This window comes from Electrophorus electricus, chromosome 14, assembly GCF_013358815.1.
Source record: "Electrophorus electricus isolate fEleEle1 chromosome 14, fEleEle1.pri, whole genome shotgun sequence".
NCBI lineage: Eukaryota > Metazoa > Chordata > Actinopteri > Gymnotiformes > Gymnotidae > Electrophorus > Electrophorus electricus.
This window is the reverse complement of record NC_049548.1, coordinates 22,041,897-22,056,896: the sequence shown is the minus strand read 5'-3', so window position 1 is coordinate 22,056,896 and position 15,000 is coordinate 22,041,897. Positions and strand designations below refer to the sequence as shown.

Genomic DNA, 15,000 nt, shown 5'->3' with positions numbered 1-15,000 from the left:
GCGGCGCCGGGTTGCCGCCCACTGGGGCCCGCCCATCGGAAGAGGTGACACCCCTCTACATAATATCGCTGCTGATAACCACTCATGATAAGAGAGAGAGAGGTATGGAACAGAAGGAAGTACTTCCTTGGTGCATCTTGGTGGAAACTGCAAAAGAGTGATGAGGAATCACAGAAGAGTCAGGCTCAGCGGAAGAGAGGGGACGTCTTTATTAAAGGGTTAAAGAAGGAACTGCCGAGCCGCTGTTAAAACATCAAGAAAAAAGAACCATAACCAGAATAGTGACAGGGTTGCCTTTTTCCCTGAATTACCTCAGCATTTCCTACCAGAGGCCAGGCTAAACGCCCAGTGCCTCAGCACTAGACTGACGTGTGGTGCCAGTCGACCCATTATCAGGCATGGCAGGGTCCAGGACAGGAGACGAGAAAAGAGACAGCCGAAAGGAACCCGTAGGGACTGACCTGGAGAAGTGAAGCTGTAGGGAATGACCTGGAGAAGTGAAGCCTGACCTGGAGAAGTGAAGCCGTAGGGAATGACCTGGAGAAGTGAAGCCGTAGGGACTGACCTGGAGAAGTGAAGCCGTAGGGACTGACCTGGAGAAGTGAAGCCCTAGGCACTGACCTGGAGAAGTGAAGCCCTAGGCACTGACCTGGAGAAGTGAAGCTGTAGGGAATGACCCGGAGAAGTGAAGCTGTAGGGACTGACCTGCTTGTGAATTTGTTTCCAGGACAGCGCTGGGCCAGCTGTCGCAGAGGACACAGCAGGCTTGGAGCGGTCTGCAGACATGGAGAGATCGCCCCCTATAGCTGGAACAGGAGAAGTGCAGAAACCCGACGATCTCGAGCGCCGGCCTACGGAGAAAGTGATGTACCGTTTAGTGACCAGTAAAGGCCGTTCCGCATGGCAGGCCACTGCCGATCGAGTTTGTTTGAATTTTGAGGCGATTCGGGAATGCAACAGGCACAGCTGGCAGGCTCGGCCCGATGTCCTGAGACACGCGAGACACGCAGCAGGTACAGCTGGCAGGCTCGGCCCGATGTCCTGAGACACGCGAGACACGCAGCAGGTACAGCTGGCAGGCTCGGCCCGATGTCCTGAGACACGCGAGACACGCAGCAGGTACAGCTGGCAGGCTCAGCCCGATGTCCTGAGACACGCGAGACACGCACCTGCCCCCTCTGAGCTCAAAAGCTCTTAACTCTCTAGGTCACAGTGCGACAGTTGTGTGGGTGCTAACCCTTTTTTGGAAAAAGCACTAGCGCCTCCCTGTGGCTTGCTACACTTGGTCAGTAGTTTGTGTATTTTGTATGTTTTTGGTGTATTTTTCCATACGTAGCCTCTAGTTTTAAAATAAGCCAAAGCTCTTGTGGTCTTGCTGTCTCTCAGATCATCTTGGGAGAAAGGCAGCAGGTTTATTCCAGAGTGAAAGCTACTCTGGGCCATTCCGTCTGTTCTGACGGAAGCAGAGGTCTAGGCAAACTCAGCAGCACGGGTATTGCCGCCTGCCGTGCGTAAACCTTCTTGTGCTCGTCGCAGAGAAGCTAGAAGCTGTGCAAAAAAGGAAAAGAGGAGGAGTTAGAGAGGGAAAAGAACAGGACAGGAAGGCCAGGTTTCCGTGTGTTTAGATCAACGAAGACTTTGGAGTATTTTTAGATGTCTCTGTTCTTAATGACGTCCTATCCTCACTACCGCCCTCTGCTGGCTGATCGCAGGGTGCAGCGGATGACCCTGCGCCGAGGCCCGATGGGTCTACAGCTTCGTCCGCGGCTCCATCACCCCAACCGGGCCGGCCAGAGCAGGTGAGCACGGCCCGGCCGCCGGTCCACGTGACGTGCTCATCTGAGAGGTTCACGTCACGCTTCCGTTACAGTGGAGACAGCAGGTAGACAGCAGGGGGCAGAACGGAGTGAAGCTACACAGTGAAGAGTCCATATACTGGTAGACAGTGAAAACAGTCGCTCAGACAGAGCAGACAAACGCGGCTTCTTTGCTGGAGCAGTTTGTGTCATTTGCCTTTAGCAGTCATAGTGACACAACCAACTCTGTGGAAACCACGTGTGCACGCTCTGAGGAAGATCTCTCAGCATTACAGCACGCTTTGCATGTCCCCCCGGTTGGTAACCAACTGAGCAGGACGAGAATGGCCCGGACCAGGCTGCGTTCGAGAGCGATGCCCCCAGACCACATGACACACCCTCGGAGACAGACACGGCGAGGCTCACTGACGCACCCCCCCTGAGCCCCCGCAAACACACGGTGAAGTCTCACACTGGCTATGTTAGCTTCGTGATTTGTTTTAGTACAATCGCTATACACCTCATGCCATGTTTACCTTATACCCGATTGCAGAATGTATTTTTTCCATTGACTTTGGACACACAATGGACTCTAAAGCTCCCCAGTGGCACATAAGTGTTACTGCAGATAACGTCAAGCATTTGAAAGCCTGATTTCAAAATAAGAAGGTGGCTAAGAGTGAATGACTTAGGAATTTTTCATTGTTTCTGAGAATTTCACAGGTTTGTTCGGGAGGTGGATGACAGTAGAGCAGATATGAGGTGCCAGGCTGCTTCTTTCCTGAGCTCAGCTCTGATCTCCACAGTGGAAATGAGGAGACTTGATTTTTCTTTCATCCAGTCTTTCATTCTGTTGCAGGAGGAGGATGAGGAACGTGAGGGTGGACATCCGTAAGGTCCGCTGGCTGTCAGCACCATCTGCTCCCTCAAGTGATTAGATGTGAGGTTCATGTAAACATGTCACACCCCCAGATCTGTTCTGTATGGTTCAGTCCTAAATCCAGTTAGAGTAGTGTGTGATAGGACACTAGGTTAGAGTAGTGTGTGATAGGACACTAGGTTAGAGTAGTGTGTGTTAGGACACTAGGTTAGAGTAGTGTGTGATAGGACACTAGGTTAGAGTAGTGTGTGTTAGGACACTAGGTTAGAGTAGTGTGTGATAGGACACTAGGTTAGAGTAGTGTGTGTTAGGACACTAGGTTAGAGTAGTGTGTGTTAGGACACTAGGTTAGAGTAGTGTGTGATAGGACACTAGGTTAGAGTAGTGTTGTGTTAGGACACTAGGTTAGAGTAGTGTGTGATAGGACACTAGGTTAGAGTAGTGTGTGATTAGGACACTAGGTTAGAGTAGTGTGTGATAGGACACTAGGTTAGAGTAGTGTGTGTTAGGACACTAGGTTAGAGTAGTGTGTGTTAGGACACTAGGTTAGAGTAGTGTGTGATAGGACACTAGGTTAGAGTAGTGTGTGATAGGACACTAGGTTAGAGTAGTGTGTGATAGGACACTAGGTTAGAGTAGTGTGTGATTAGGACACTAGGTTAGAGTAGTGTGTGATTAGGACACTAGGTTAGAGTAGTGTGTGATAGGACACTAGGTTAGAGTAGTGTGTGATAGGACACTAGGTTAGAGTAGTGTGTGATAGGACACTAGGTTAGAGTAGTGTGTGTTAGGACACTAGGTTAGAGTAGTGTGTGTTAGGACACTAGGTTAGAGTAGTGTGTGTTAGGACACTAGGTTAGAGTAGTGTGTGTTAGGACACTAGGTTAGAGTAGTGTGTGATAGGACACTAGGTTAGAGTAGTGTGTGTTAGGACACTAGGTTAGAGTAGTGTGTGATAGGACACTAGGTTAGAGTAGTGTGTGTTAGGACACTAGGTTAGAGTAGTGTGTGTTAGGACACTAGGTTAGAGTAGTGTGTGTTAGGACACTAGGTTAGAGTAGTGTGTGTTAGGACACTAGGTTAGAGTAGTGTGTGATAGGACACTAGGTTAGAGTAGTGTGTGATTAGGACACTAGGTTAGAGTAGTGTGTGATAGGACACCTAGGTTAGAGTAGTGTGTGATAGGACACTAGGTTAGAGTAGTGTGTGTTAGGACACTAGGTTAGAGTAGTGTGTGTTAGGACACTAGGTTAGAGTAGTGTGTGATAGGACACTAGGTTAGAGTAGTGTGTGTTAGGACACTAGGTTAGAGTAGTGTGTGTAGGACACTAGGTTAGAGTAGTGTGTGTTAGGACACTAGGTTAGAGTAGTGTGTGTTAGGACACTAGGTTAGAGTAGTGTGTGATTAGGACACTAGGTTAGAGTAGTGTGTGATAGGACACTAGGTTAGAGTAGTGTGTGTTAGGACACTAGGTTAGAGTAGTGTGTGTTAGGACACTAGGTTAGAGTAGTGTGTGTTAGGACACTAGGTTAGAGTAGTGTGTGTTAGGACACTAGGTTAGAGTAGTGTGTGATAGGACACTAGGTTAGAGTAGTGTGTGATTAGGACACTAGGTTAGAGTAGTGTGTGATAGGACACTAGGTTAGAGTAGTGTGTGTTAGGACACTAGGTTAGAGTAGTGTGTGTTAGGACACTAGGTTAGAGTAGTGTGTGATTAGGACACTAGGTTAGAGTAGTGTGTGTTAGGACACTAGGTTAGAGTAGTGTGTGTTAGGACACTAGGTTAGAGTAGTGTGTGTTAGGACACTAGGTTAGAGTAGTGTGTGTTAGGACACTAGGTTAGAGTAGTGTGTGTTAGGACACTAGGTTAGAGTAGTGTGTGATAGGACACTAGGTTAGAGTAGTGTGTGTTAGGACACTAGGTTAGAGTAGTGTGTGATAGGACACTAGGTTAGAGTAGTGTGTGTTAGGACACTAGGTTAGAGTAGTGTGTGATAGGACACTAGGTTAGAGTAGTGTGTGTTAGGACACTAGGTTAGAGTAGTGTGTGTTAGGACACTAGGTTAGAGTAGTGTGTGATTAGGACACTAGGTTAGAGTAGTGTGTGATAGGACACTAGGTTAGAGTAGTGTGTGATAGGACACTAGGTTAGAGTAGTGTGTGATAGGACACTAGGTTAGAGTAGTGTGTGATAGGACACTAGGTTAGAGTAGTGTGTGATTAGGACACTAGGTTAGAGTAGTGTGTGTTAGGACACTAGGTTAGAGTAGTGTGTGTTAGGACACTAGGTTAGAGTAGTGTTGTGTATAGGACACTAGGTTAGAGTAGTGTGTGATAGGACACTAGGTTAGAGTAGTGTGTGATAGGACACTAGGTTAGAGTAGTGTGTGTTAGGACACTAGGTTAGAGTAGTGTGTGTTAGGACACTAGGTTAGAGTAGTGTGTGATAGGACACTAGGTTAGAGTAGTGTGTGATAGGACACTAGGTTAGAGTAGTGTGTGTTAGGACACTAGGTTAGAGTAGTGTGTGATAGGACACTAGGTTAGAGTAGTGTGTGTTAGGACACTAGGTTAGAGTAGTGTGTGATAGGACACTAGGTTAGAGTAGTGTGTGATAGGACACTAGGTTAGAGTAGTGTGTGTTAGGACACTAGGTTAGAGTAGTGTGTGATAGGACACTAGGTTAGAGTAGTGTGTGATAGGACACTAGGTTAGAGTAGTGTGTGTTAGGACACTAGGTTAGAGTAGTGTGTGATAGGACACTAGGTTAGAGTAGTGTGTGTTAGGACACTAGGTTAGAGTAGTGTGTGATAGGACACTAGGTTAGAGTAGTGTGTGATAGGACACTAGGTTAGAGTAGTGTGTGATAGGACACTAGGTTAGAGTAGTGTGTGTTAGGACACTAGGTTAGAGTAGTGTGTGTTAGGACACTAGGTTAGAGTAGTGTGTGTTAGGACACTAGGTTAGAGTAGTGTGTGTTAGGACACTAGGTTAGAGTAGTGTGTGATAGGACACTAGGTTAGAGTAGTGTGTGATAGGACACTAGGTTAGAGTAGTGTGTGTTAGGACACTAGGTTAGAGTAGTGTGTGATAGGACACTAGGTTAGAGTAGTGTGTGATAGGACACTAGGTTAGAGTAGTGTGTGATAGGACACTAGGTTAGAGTAGTGTGTGATAGGACACTAGGTTAGAGTAGTGTGTGATAGGACACTAGGTTAGAGTAGTGTGTGATAGGACACTAGGTTAGAGTAGTGTGTGATAGGACACTAGGTTAGAGTAGTGTGTGATAGGACACTAGGTTAGAGTAGTGTGTGTTAGGACACTAGGTCAGAGTAGTGTGTGATAGGACACTAGGTCAGAGTAGTGTGTGTTAGGACACTAAGTTAGAGTAGTGTGTGTTAGGACACTAGGTCAGAGTAGTGTGTGTTAGGACACTAGGTTAGAGTAGTGTGTGATAGGACACTAGGTTAGAGTAGTGTGTGTTAGGACACTAGGTTAGAGTAGTGTGTGATAGGACACTAGGTTAGAGTAGTGTGTGATAGGACACTAGGTTAGAGTAGTGTGTGTTAGGACACTAGGTTAGAGTAGTGTGTGATAGGACACTAGGTTAGAGTAGTGTGTGTTAGGACACTAGGTTAGAGTAGTGTGTGTTAGGACACTAGGTTAGAGTAGTGTGTTAGGACACTAGGTTAGAGTAGTGTGTGTTAGGACACTAGGTTAGAGTAGTGTGTGATAGGACACTAGGTTAGAGTAGTGTGTGATAGGACACTAGGTTAGAATAGTGTGTGATAGGACACTAGGTTAGAGTAGTGTGTGTTAGGACACTAGGTTAGAGTAGTGTGTGTTAGGACACTAGGTTAGAGTAGTGTGTGTTAGGACACTAGGTTAGAGTAGTGTGTGATAGGACACTAGGTTAGAGTAGTGTGTGATAGGACACTAGGTTAGAGTAGTGTGCGTTAGGACACTAGGTTAGAATAGTGTGTGATAGGACACTAGGTTAGAGTAGTGTGTGATAGGACACTAGGTTAGAGTAGTGTGTGATAGGACACTAGGTTAGAATAGTGTGTGATAGGACACTAGGTTAGAGTAGTGTGTGATAGGACACTAGGTTAGAGTAGTGTGTGATAGGACACTAGGTTAGAATAGTGTGTGATAGGACACTAGGTTAGAGTAGTGTGTGATAGGACACTAGGTCAGAGTAGTGTGTGTTAGGACACTAGGTCAGAGTAGTGTGTGATAGGACACTAGGTCAGAGTAGTGTGTGTTAGGACACTAAGTTAGAGTAGTGTGTGTTAGGACACTAGGTTAGAGTAGTGTGTGATAGGACACTAGGTTAGAGTAGTGTGTGTTAGGACACTAGGTTAGAGTAGTGTGTGATAGGACACTAGGTTAGAGTAGTGTGTGATAGGACACTAGGTTAGAGTAGTGTGTGTTAGGACACTAGGTCAGAGTAGTGTGTGATAGGACACTAGGTTAGAGTAGTGTGTGTTAGGACACTAGGTTAGAGTAGTGTGTGATAGGACACTAGGTTAGAGTAGTGTGTGTTAGGACACTAGGTTAGAGTAGTGTGTGTTAGGACACTAGGTTAGAGTAGTGTGTGATAGGACACTAGGTTAGAGTAGTGTGTGTTAGGACACTAGGTTAGAGTAGTGTGTGTTAGGACACTAGGTTAGAGTAGTGTGTGTTAGGACACTAGGTTAGAGTAGTGTGTGTTAGGACACTAGGTTAGAGTAGTGTGTGATAGGACACTAGGTTAGAGTAGTGTGTGATAGGACACTAGGTTAGAGTAGTGTGTGTTAGGACACTAGGTTAGAGTAGTGTGTGTTAGGACACTAGGTTAGAGTAGTGTGTGATAGGACACTAGGTTAGAGTAGTGTGTGATAGGACACTAGGTTAGAGTAGTGTGTGTTAGGACACTAGGTTAGAGTAGTGTGTGTTAGGACACTAGGTTAGAGTAGTGTGTGATAGGACACTAGGTTAGAATAGTGTGTGATAGGACACTAGGTTAGAGTAGTGTGTGATAGGACACTAGGTTAGAGTAGTGTGTGTTAGGACACTAGGTTAGAGTAGTGTGTGTTAGGACACTAGGTTAGAATAGTGTGTGATAGGACACTAGGTTAGAGTAGTGTGTGATAGGACACTAGGTTAGAGTAGTGTGTGTTAGGACACTAGGTTAGAGTAGTGTGTGTTAGGACACTAGGTTAGAGTAGTGTGTGTTAGGACACTAGGTTAGAGTAGTGTGTGATAGGACACTAGGTTAGAGTAGTGTGTGATAGGACACTAGGTTAGAGTAGTGTGTTAGGACACTAGGTTAGAGTAGTGTGTGTTAGGATTATGTTAAGTTGGTTCTTTATCCCATTCTGCGTCCTGTAATACATTTCCAATTTGTCTCTTTCATTCGGTTTGTTTTAGGAATGTATCTGGGAGTATTTGTTCCTCCACTGACTCTGATACCACTGATAAAGGACCAAGGGAAACTAGTTCATGTGAAACAAATAAAAGTCTTACAGAAAGGAAGGCCAGCATTCTTTGATTTATTCTGGGATAAGAGAGCTCACAGTGGCATTGTTATGAGTGAACTGAGAGTATCATTGCGATATAGTGTTTGTGGGTGTTTATAGTGCAGGGTTTACTGGCTAGTTGCTTCACCCACAAAATGAGAGCAGAACTCCAGGTTGTATAACAGCAGCCTGGACCAATCAGTGAGTAGCAGATCGCAGGCCTGCCATACAGGCCTGAGGGGGTTGTGTGGGTCAGAGTTGGAGTGCTCCTGTCTCTGTACACGTGTGTGTTGGGGGGGGATTGGAGAGAAGGGATTTATGGAGCTGCTGACCCATGTAGTTACCGTGGGAACAGTGCTCGCTAGAGCTTTGCGCTCGTTAACAGAGCCATTATTCACTTATCTGCAACGTGCAACCACAGCCGACCTGGAGGCAGTACAAGCTCAAAACTCTGGATTGGTGTGTGTGTGTGTGTGTGTGTGTGTGTGTGTTATTTGCTATTTTTGGGGATAAAATGTTTTCACCAGGATAGCATAACGTTTTGACATTTGCCAGTGTGTTTACTTATAACTGTATTACAGAATCTGTATCACAGTTTATGTCTGTCATTCAACTGGAAAGCCAAAATGACTTCATTGTGTGTGCGCGCGTGCGTGCCAGCAGGCCGTAGGTCGTGGACTGAATTGGAGAGTGTGTTGTGTGTGGAGTCATGGCTGGTGGGGTTTGAGGTTTGGGAAGCTTCACACTGTGCATCACCTTCTCTGCTCTTACACGCTGACAACGACTTTCTCTTCCCTCAATCACAAAAGCATCACAGTCCTCAGCAGGGCCACAGAAAAAACAACATTTTGAGTGAGTGTGTGCTTGTGTGTGTGCGCCTGTGTGTGTGCGCGTGTGTGTATGTGTGTTACGTAATAAAATGATATTGTAAGCAGAAGAATGCGGATGGTGTAAAATAAACTGGCTCATGCAGAGCAAAGGCTCCTGCAGGCTTCAGTGTACGGCCTCAGAAGGCCTCTGTGTCCGGTGTTGGACTAACGCCAGGACATCACCAGATGGACCAAAAGAGACAATATTATTGTGATGAACACCAGGTGGTTTGAATGTCATTAGTACTGGGAAAGATCAACTTTATTACAAGACTTTGAGACGTTCTGTGGCAAAACAACATTCATCGTCTTACCAAGGACAGAGTGGAGCAGGAGAAAGACTTTATCTTTCAGGTGTTTGGTGGTGTGAATTGACATCATCTTTGTTTCAAAAAAGGAAAACCTTCCAATGGGATATAATAATGGCTGTCAGTGTACCTATACTGAATAATGTATGTTTGGATATAGTGGCGGAGACTTTAAACACTGGTGCGTGCAGGAGGTGGGGTTATTACATAACCACTCCCGAAAATGATAAAAGTGTGTGTTCTCTGTATGATTGGTACTACGCCTTGTTTGTATGTTATATTGAACAGCAAAATATACACAGCACCTGCTGATCTCTTCAATTCATTCTTGAGTCTGCATTTTTATTTTCTATTTGAGTGTACTTAATAATAATAATATTACTGGAATATGGGAAAAATTAAGGAATCACGTGCATAGATGTGCGTGTATTGGGGTATGTGTGAGTATACATGCGAACGTGTGCGTGCGAGTGTATGCCTGCATGTGCATCTCTGCGTGCATGTATGTGAGTGTGTGTGTGTGTGTGTGTGTGTATACATGTGTCCAATGTGATTGAACGGTACTGCATTTGTAGGAAAGTAAAAGATTAACGACAAATGAGAGGCATGTCTCATTACTGTGACCCGGTATATCCCAGTACTGTGACACAGCAAGTCCCAGTATGTCCCATTACTGTGACCTCTGGCCTGATCACTTATTACTGTTCCTCTATTGTACCACTGGGAATGCTGTATTGTAGAGGTTATGGTACTAGTGAATCATCTTGTCTGAATTGTGTTAAACCATAACCGTCAGAACTCCTTCAGCACACATGTAGTGTACTGACTGCAGGATTCCAGACTGCTTAGTGTGCTTACTCTTTTCTAAAAACAATGTGTGTGTGTGTGTGTGTGTGTGTGCGCGCGCATGAATTTATGTCTGTTATAGAGTGCATTTATGTCAGACTAACTCTAAGCTTCAGATTAAAAGCATCTCTGTGCTTAGATCCTTAGATCACACGCACACACACACAGACACACACATGTGACATGGTTAAAACACACTGAACAGCTTCCAATAAAGTCAAACATTATGCCTGTTTATTTGCTTTTTTTTTACTGACCTTGATTACAAAATAAGTGAAGTATGAATCTTTAAAATATCTTAGAGATAATGTATCTGATCTAAAAGATGTGCTTTTGTGTGTGGATTTGTTGTTGATGTTATTACTGTTGTTAGAGGGTTTTTGTTGTTGCATATTTTAATATGGTAACCTCTGATTGGCTAATGCCTTATTCATGCAAATATGCTGACAAGGTTTTATGTGAAACTGGAAGAGGGGGGCTCACTGGCCAAAGGTCTCACCGGTGTAACCGTGGGAGACGGGATGACCTCACAGCTGTAAGACACTGGACAAGCATGTGTGTATCTGTCCTGGCGGATCTCTTCTGTAGAAAGTGAGTATTTGTTACCTCCTCAAACATTAATTCACTAAAATCTAAAAACACAATGATTTAGAACAAAATGTACAAATGAAACCGTAAAAGAAAAACACTTTCACAGACTTTTTTTTTTGGTGAATCTGGTACCAAAATGGCACGGAAGCTCACTGAGTTACATATGTGGCGGGTGGTACCTACGGTACCTATGGTCCTGGGGGGTTCTGTGAACACCAAGGTTTCTTCACCAAGCTTCACAGATTTAAATCAGACAGTTCTTGAAGTCTTAATGACACAAGTTGAAGAGATTGCAAGTTGCTTTGGGTAAATGTAAGACAGATATGATGCTTGTTTTTACTCTTAAATGGAAAAGTAAAATTTGACTAACAAGGAAACTTTGTTTCTCCTTTGCTTTGAAGAAACTGAGTAGTGGTGAAGACAAATATTTCCCACAGATGTATTCATGTAAGAAACGGTTGAGTGGTTTGATGTTTTTTTTCAGTGATGTCCTTCTCCCTCATTAGTGCTGCTCCTGGACGTGGGAGGTGTGTTCGGGTTGAGTGTGTGGTCTCTGGCTGTGTGTGTGACCGTCGTCAGCGTCCTGCTGGTCAACACTGATCTGTTCCTGACTAAAGCACAGCAGTCTGCTCTGGACACACTGGCTAATGCTGACCTGAAAACCACCACAGGGGGTTAGACTGGAGTACCCACTATACCACCACCACACCACCACCAATCGGGTGGAACACACACTACACCACCACTAGTGTGGCAGAACACAAACTACAGCACCAGCGGAACACTCTAGGGTCATAAACTGCCTACAGCAGTGCAAATACACACGAGAGAGCCTCTGGAACGGCGTCAGTGTTGGAACTTCCTAATCGTGTGTATTTGTCTCCTCTTATTTTGCCTGGTGCTCGTTTGTTTGGTATGTGTCGTAAACGTTGCTGAGAAAGCGGGGAGATCTTTTAAAGCCAGCCACCTGTGGGAAAAGACCGGAGCAGTGATCATGGCTGTGAGGAGACCTGGATGATTTTTGTGCAGAGAGGTGAGTGTGTGTGTGTGTGTGTGTGTGTGTGTGTGTGTGTGTGTGTAAGTGTGAGTGTGAGTGTGAGTGTGTGTGTGTGTGTGTGTTTGTGTGTGTGTGTGTGTGTGTGTGTGTGTGTGTGTGTGTGTGTGTGTGTGTGTGTGTACCTGCTAATAATTTATGCTGTGAGAACAAAGTAAAACTGTGTGCGCCAAGTTTCAGGAAACATTTGGATGAAATTCAAGTGTGTGTGTGTGTGTACCAGGAAGCCTCTGGGCTGTCCTCTCTGAAACCCCAGCTGGATGTGTGTGGGGTTCCTCTGTATGCCGTGGTCAAGGAGCACGTAGGGGCAGAGATCGACTCTTTCAGACCCTTCTTCTGTGGAGAAATCTTCCTGGATGAAACGGTAACGGACTCTAATGTAGGCACACTTCTTCATGAACAGTGACAGGCAGTAGTCAGTCAGACTGGGCCGACTGTGTGTGTGTGTGTGTGTGTGTGTGTGTGTGTGTGTGTGTGTGTGTGTGTATGTGTGTGTGTGTGTGTGTGTGTGTGTGTGTGTGTGTGTGTGTGTGTGTGTGTGTGTGTGTGTGTGTGTGTGTGTGACTGTGTGCAGAATAGTTACATCCTTTACACTCAAACAATGGTCCAAAGTTGTCTGTCCACTTGGTACTCCCACACTTTGGTCTTTGTCTGGTCTCTTCCACTCTTGTGTGACTTTGCTTGGGTATTTTTTGTCATTTTCACTTACATTTTTAAAAACTGTTACGACACACATGTGATGACCTCATTTATCAATCGCACAGCTCGCATGAAAAATCCCCCTTTTGAGAAAATCCTGTTGGCTGCGTTAGTAGAACGTGATGTTTTGCTGTTCTCGGGTTAATAAATGTACCAAGATCATCAGATTATGCTGGATTAACTGTACGGGGAAGCACACAGGTAATATTACATCAGAACATCTGCCTAATTGCAAGAATCTCTGACTGTAAGTGTACTCAGTCATAATTGTAAGTCGCTTTGGATAAAAAGCATCAGCTAAATGCTGTAAATGTAAACGGTGAACACGGCAGGCGTGTATATTGTTCAAGGCCTAGGATGTGTTCCCCTGGAGAAACATCTCTGTTGTTGGTTTGTTAGTTAAGTTGGTTGTTCTTCAGGTTCCTCAATGATAATTGATTGTTGCTCTTGACGTCTTATTTCCTTAAGTCCTAGTGGTTGATAAATTGGGTCAATGTCAACGTGTCTGTTATTTGATTGATTTGTGGAAAACCAAACTTCTAGAAACTCCTTCTTGTTTTGGCGTAGCTTGGGTCACGATTGCCATCGTAGTCCAATTCAGCCGTTGTCCTGGTGAACTGACATTGATGAAAGGGGATTGCGCCTCCTAGTGGCCAGTTGATGTTCGTGCAGTCTGGTTGATCATTTTCTGAATTGTCAGAAGAAATCTCTGCATTTGCTGTCAGTCTCGTTAATCTCATTCGGTTGCAGCGATGTTTCTATGGAAACAAGCCGAGGAAGATGATGGGGCTCGCCTTCGTCCGCGTAGGGGTGTGGCTGAACGTCCTACGTGCCTGGAGGAGGGGCTACGTGGGCAACAATATAGGGGAGGGGTTTATACTTGGAGGCCTTTACGTGATTGGACCAGGGGATCAGGTGGGGTCCCCAATTTGTGTTTCTTTTTTCCACACTAGATCAAACCCACTATAAATTTGAAATCTTCCTTCAGTCAATATTTCAAAAGTTGTATTAATAGCTAATAGTGTTGTTTTCACTTTGCTAGCATGAATCATTGCATATTTCTGTATTTGTGTATTTTGTAGGGTATTCTAATGGAGCACCAAGAGAAGGAGTTTGGGCATACGGCAGATCTCAGATCCGTTCTAGAGGCTGTGAGCCGAGTCCAGAGAGCTGAATAAAGCTCCCAGCACTGACCGCCGATCGGCCCTGTGGAGCCCTCCGTGACAGGAATGACCGCCAGACTCGCTTGTTCTTCGTGTGTAAAGCGTGTGTTGCTGTGTGACTGGAGAGTGTTAATGACAGACTGGCTTTAAACTCTGTGGAGGAGCAGGCGGTCTCGACACCTCAGCACTCTGCAGTACTGCACCAGGCAGCAACACACGCACGCCACAGTCTGACAACGTTACCGGTGAAACGTTGGTGTTAAAGGGATTTTTGATCGTTTTCAGTGCTGACAAATAATGAATACAATAAAAGCCTCTCTCAAAACCTCTCTGAGGAAGAATAGTTGTTTCTTTCACATACGTTCTTACACGAAATGCATGTTTTGTTGTTAGATTTCTATAGATTATACATTACCGATCTGAGCCTAGAGATGATTTAGCCTGGGTAGTTTTTCTGCAGTCCCAGTGTTGGAGTGAAGTAACCCTGTTCACCAGGTGTTCACCGGGATGTACACAAGCTGAGTTAAGCAGGTAACGTCCACGTAAGAGACTATGACTACCGGATCCCGAATTGCAGAACTCCCATAACTACTGGACCCAGGACCAAACCCTTACTGGCATCTACTGTAAATGTCACTCTCTTCGCACAGTAAATACACTGCTGCATGTACATGGATTTCTAATTTCTCGGTTGGTTTTTTCACACCCCCCGCCAGCACTCGGTTGGCTTTATTAAAAAATTCCCAAATGTGCTAAACTCGTGATCCTGAGTATGTCCTGTGCAGAACACTCAGCTGTGAAGCGTTTTGGAAATATTGGTTATTACCACTTAAAAAGATCCATGGTAATTAAGTAAAGCACACTGTCTTATCACGCATATTGTAGGCCACATGTAAGTGGGTCGCCTTTGTTTTCTGCGATCGCCCAAACCCGCTGCAGTTCTGCCTCGTGGCCACACCGCAAGCCTGCGGAGCGCCGGTAACGCGGCGGCGCGTGACACGCGGGACTCCCGTTCCTTCAGCTACAGCAGTGGCAGGTAAAACATACCAAACATACCTACGCCTTTATAAATGAGCTGCGCCACGGTCCCTTTCTGTTAACACGTCCAACCTGTTCCGTTTTATTGATGCGTTGTGGAAATACAGGGTTGCGTGTCCCGTAGTAACCGAGGCCGGTGCACGCGAAGGCTGGAATTCGTCTCACGGATGTATTGCGCACGCGACGTTATTTGACTTTTAAGGGGAAATGATAATATGGAAAATCTCATTTTCATTACTGATTGGAATTATTAT

General features: G+C 45.3%; 2 protein-coding genes across 5 annotated transcripts in view; both read left to right on the top strand.

Moving 5' to 3' along the window:
- dydc2 (DPY30 domain containing 2) overlaps positions 1-8,194 on the top strand; it is a 10,354-nt gene extending 2,160 nt beyond the window's left edge. The window contains exons 4-9 of one of the 4 annotated variants that reach the window (XM_035533575.1): positions 1-44; positions 728-862; positions 1,713-1,799; positions 2,134-2,256; positions 2,656-2,736; positions 8,090-8,194. The exon at positions 1-44 is cut by the window's left edge and continues 103 nt beyond it. In XM_035533575.1, the coding sequence (XP_035389468.1) occupies positions 1-44; positions 728-862; positions 1,713-1,799; positions 2,134-2,256; positions 2,656-2,691 (425 nt within the window). In that variant the 3' untranslated portion in view covers positions 2,692-2,736; positions 8,090-8,194. The other 3 variants (XM_035533578.1, XM_035533577.1, XM_035533576.1) reach the window with 3 other exon arrangements.
- A 2,495-nt stretch (positions 8,195-10,689) lies between these two features.
- Positions 10,690-14,037, top strand: selenou1b (selenoprotein U1b). Its single transcript, XM_035533579.1, has 6 exons — positions 10,690-10,792; positions 11,299-11,466; positions 11,734-11,825; positions 12,070-12,210; positions 13,296-13,460; positions 13,628-14,037. Coding segments are annotated over exons 1-6 (663 nt in total). The 5' UTR covers positions 10,690-10,791; the 3' UTR covers positions 13,724-14,037.
- The last annotated feature ends 963 nt before the right edge of the window (positions 14,038-15,000 follow it).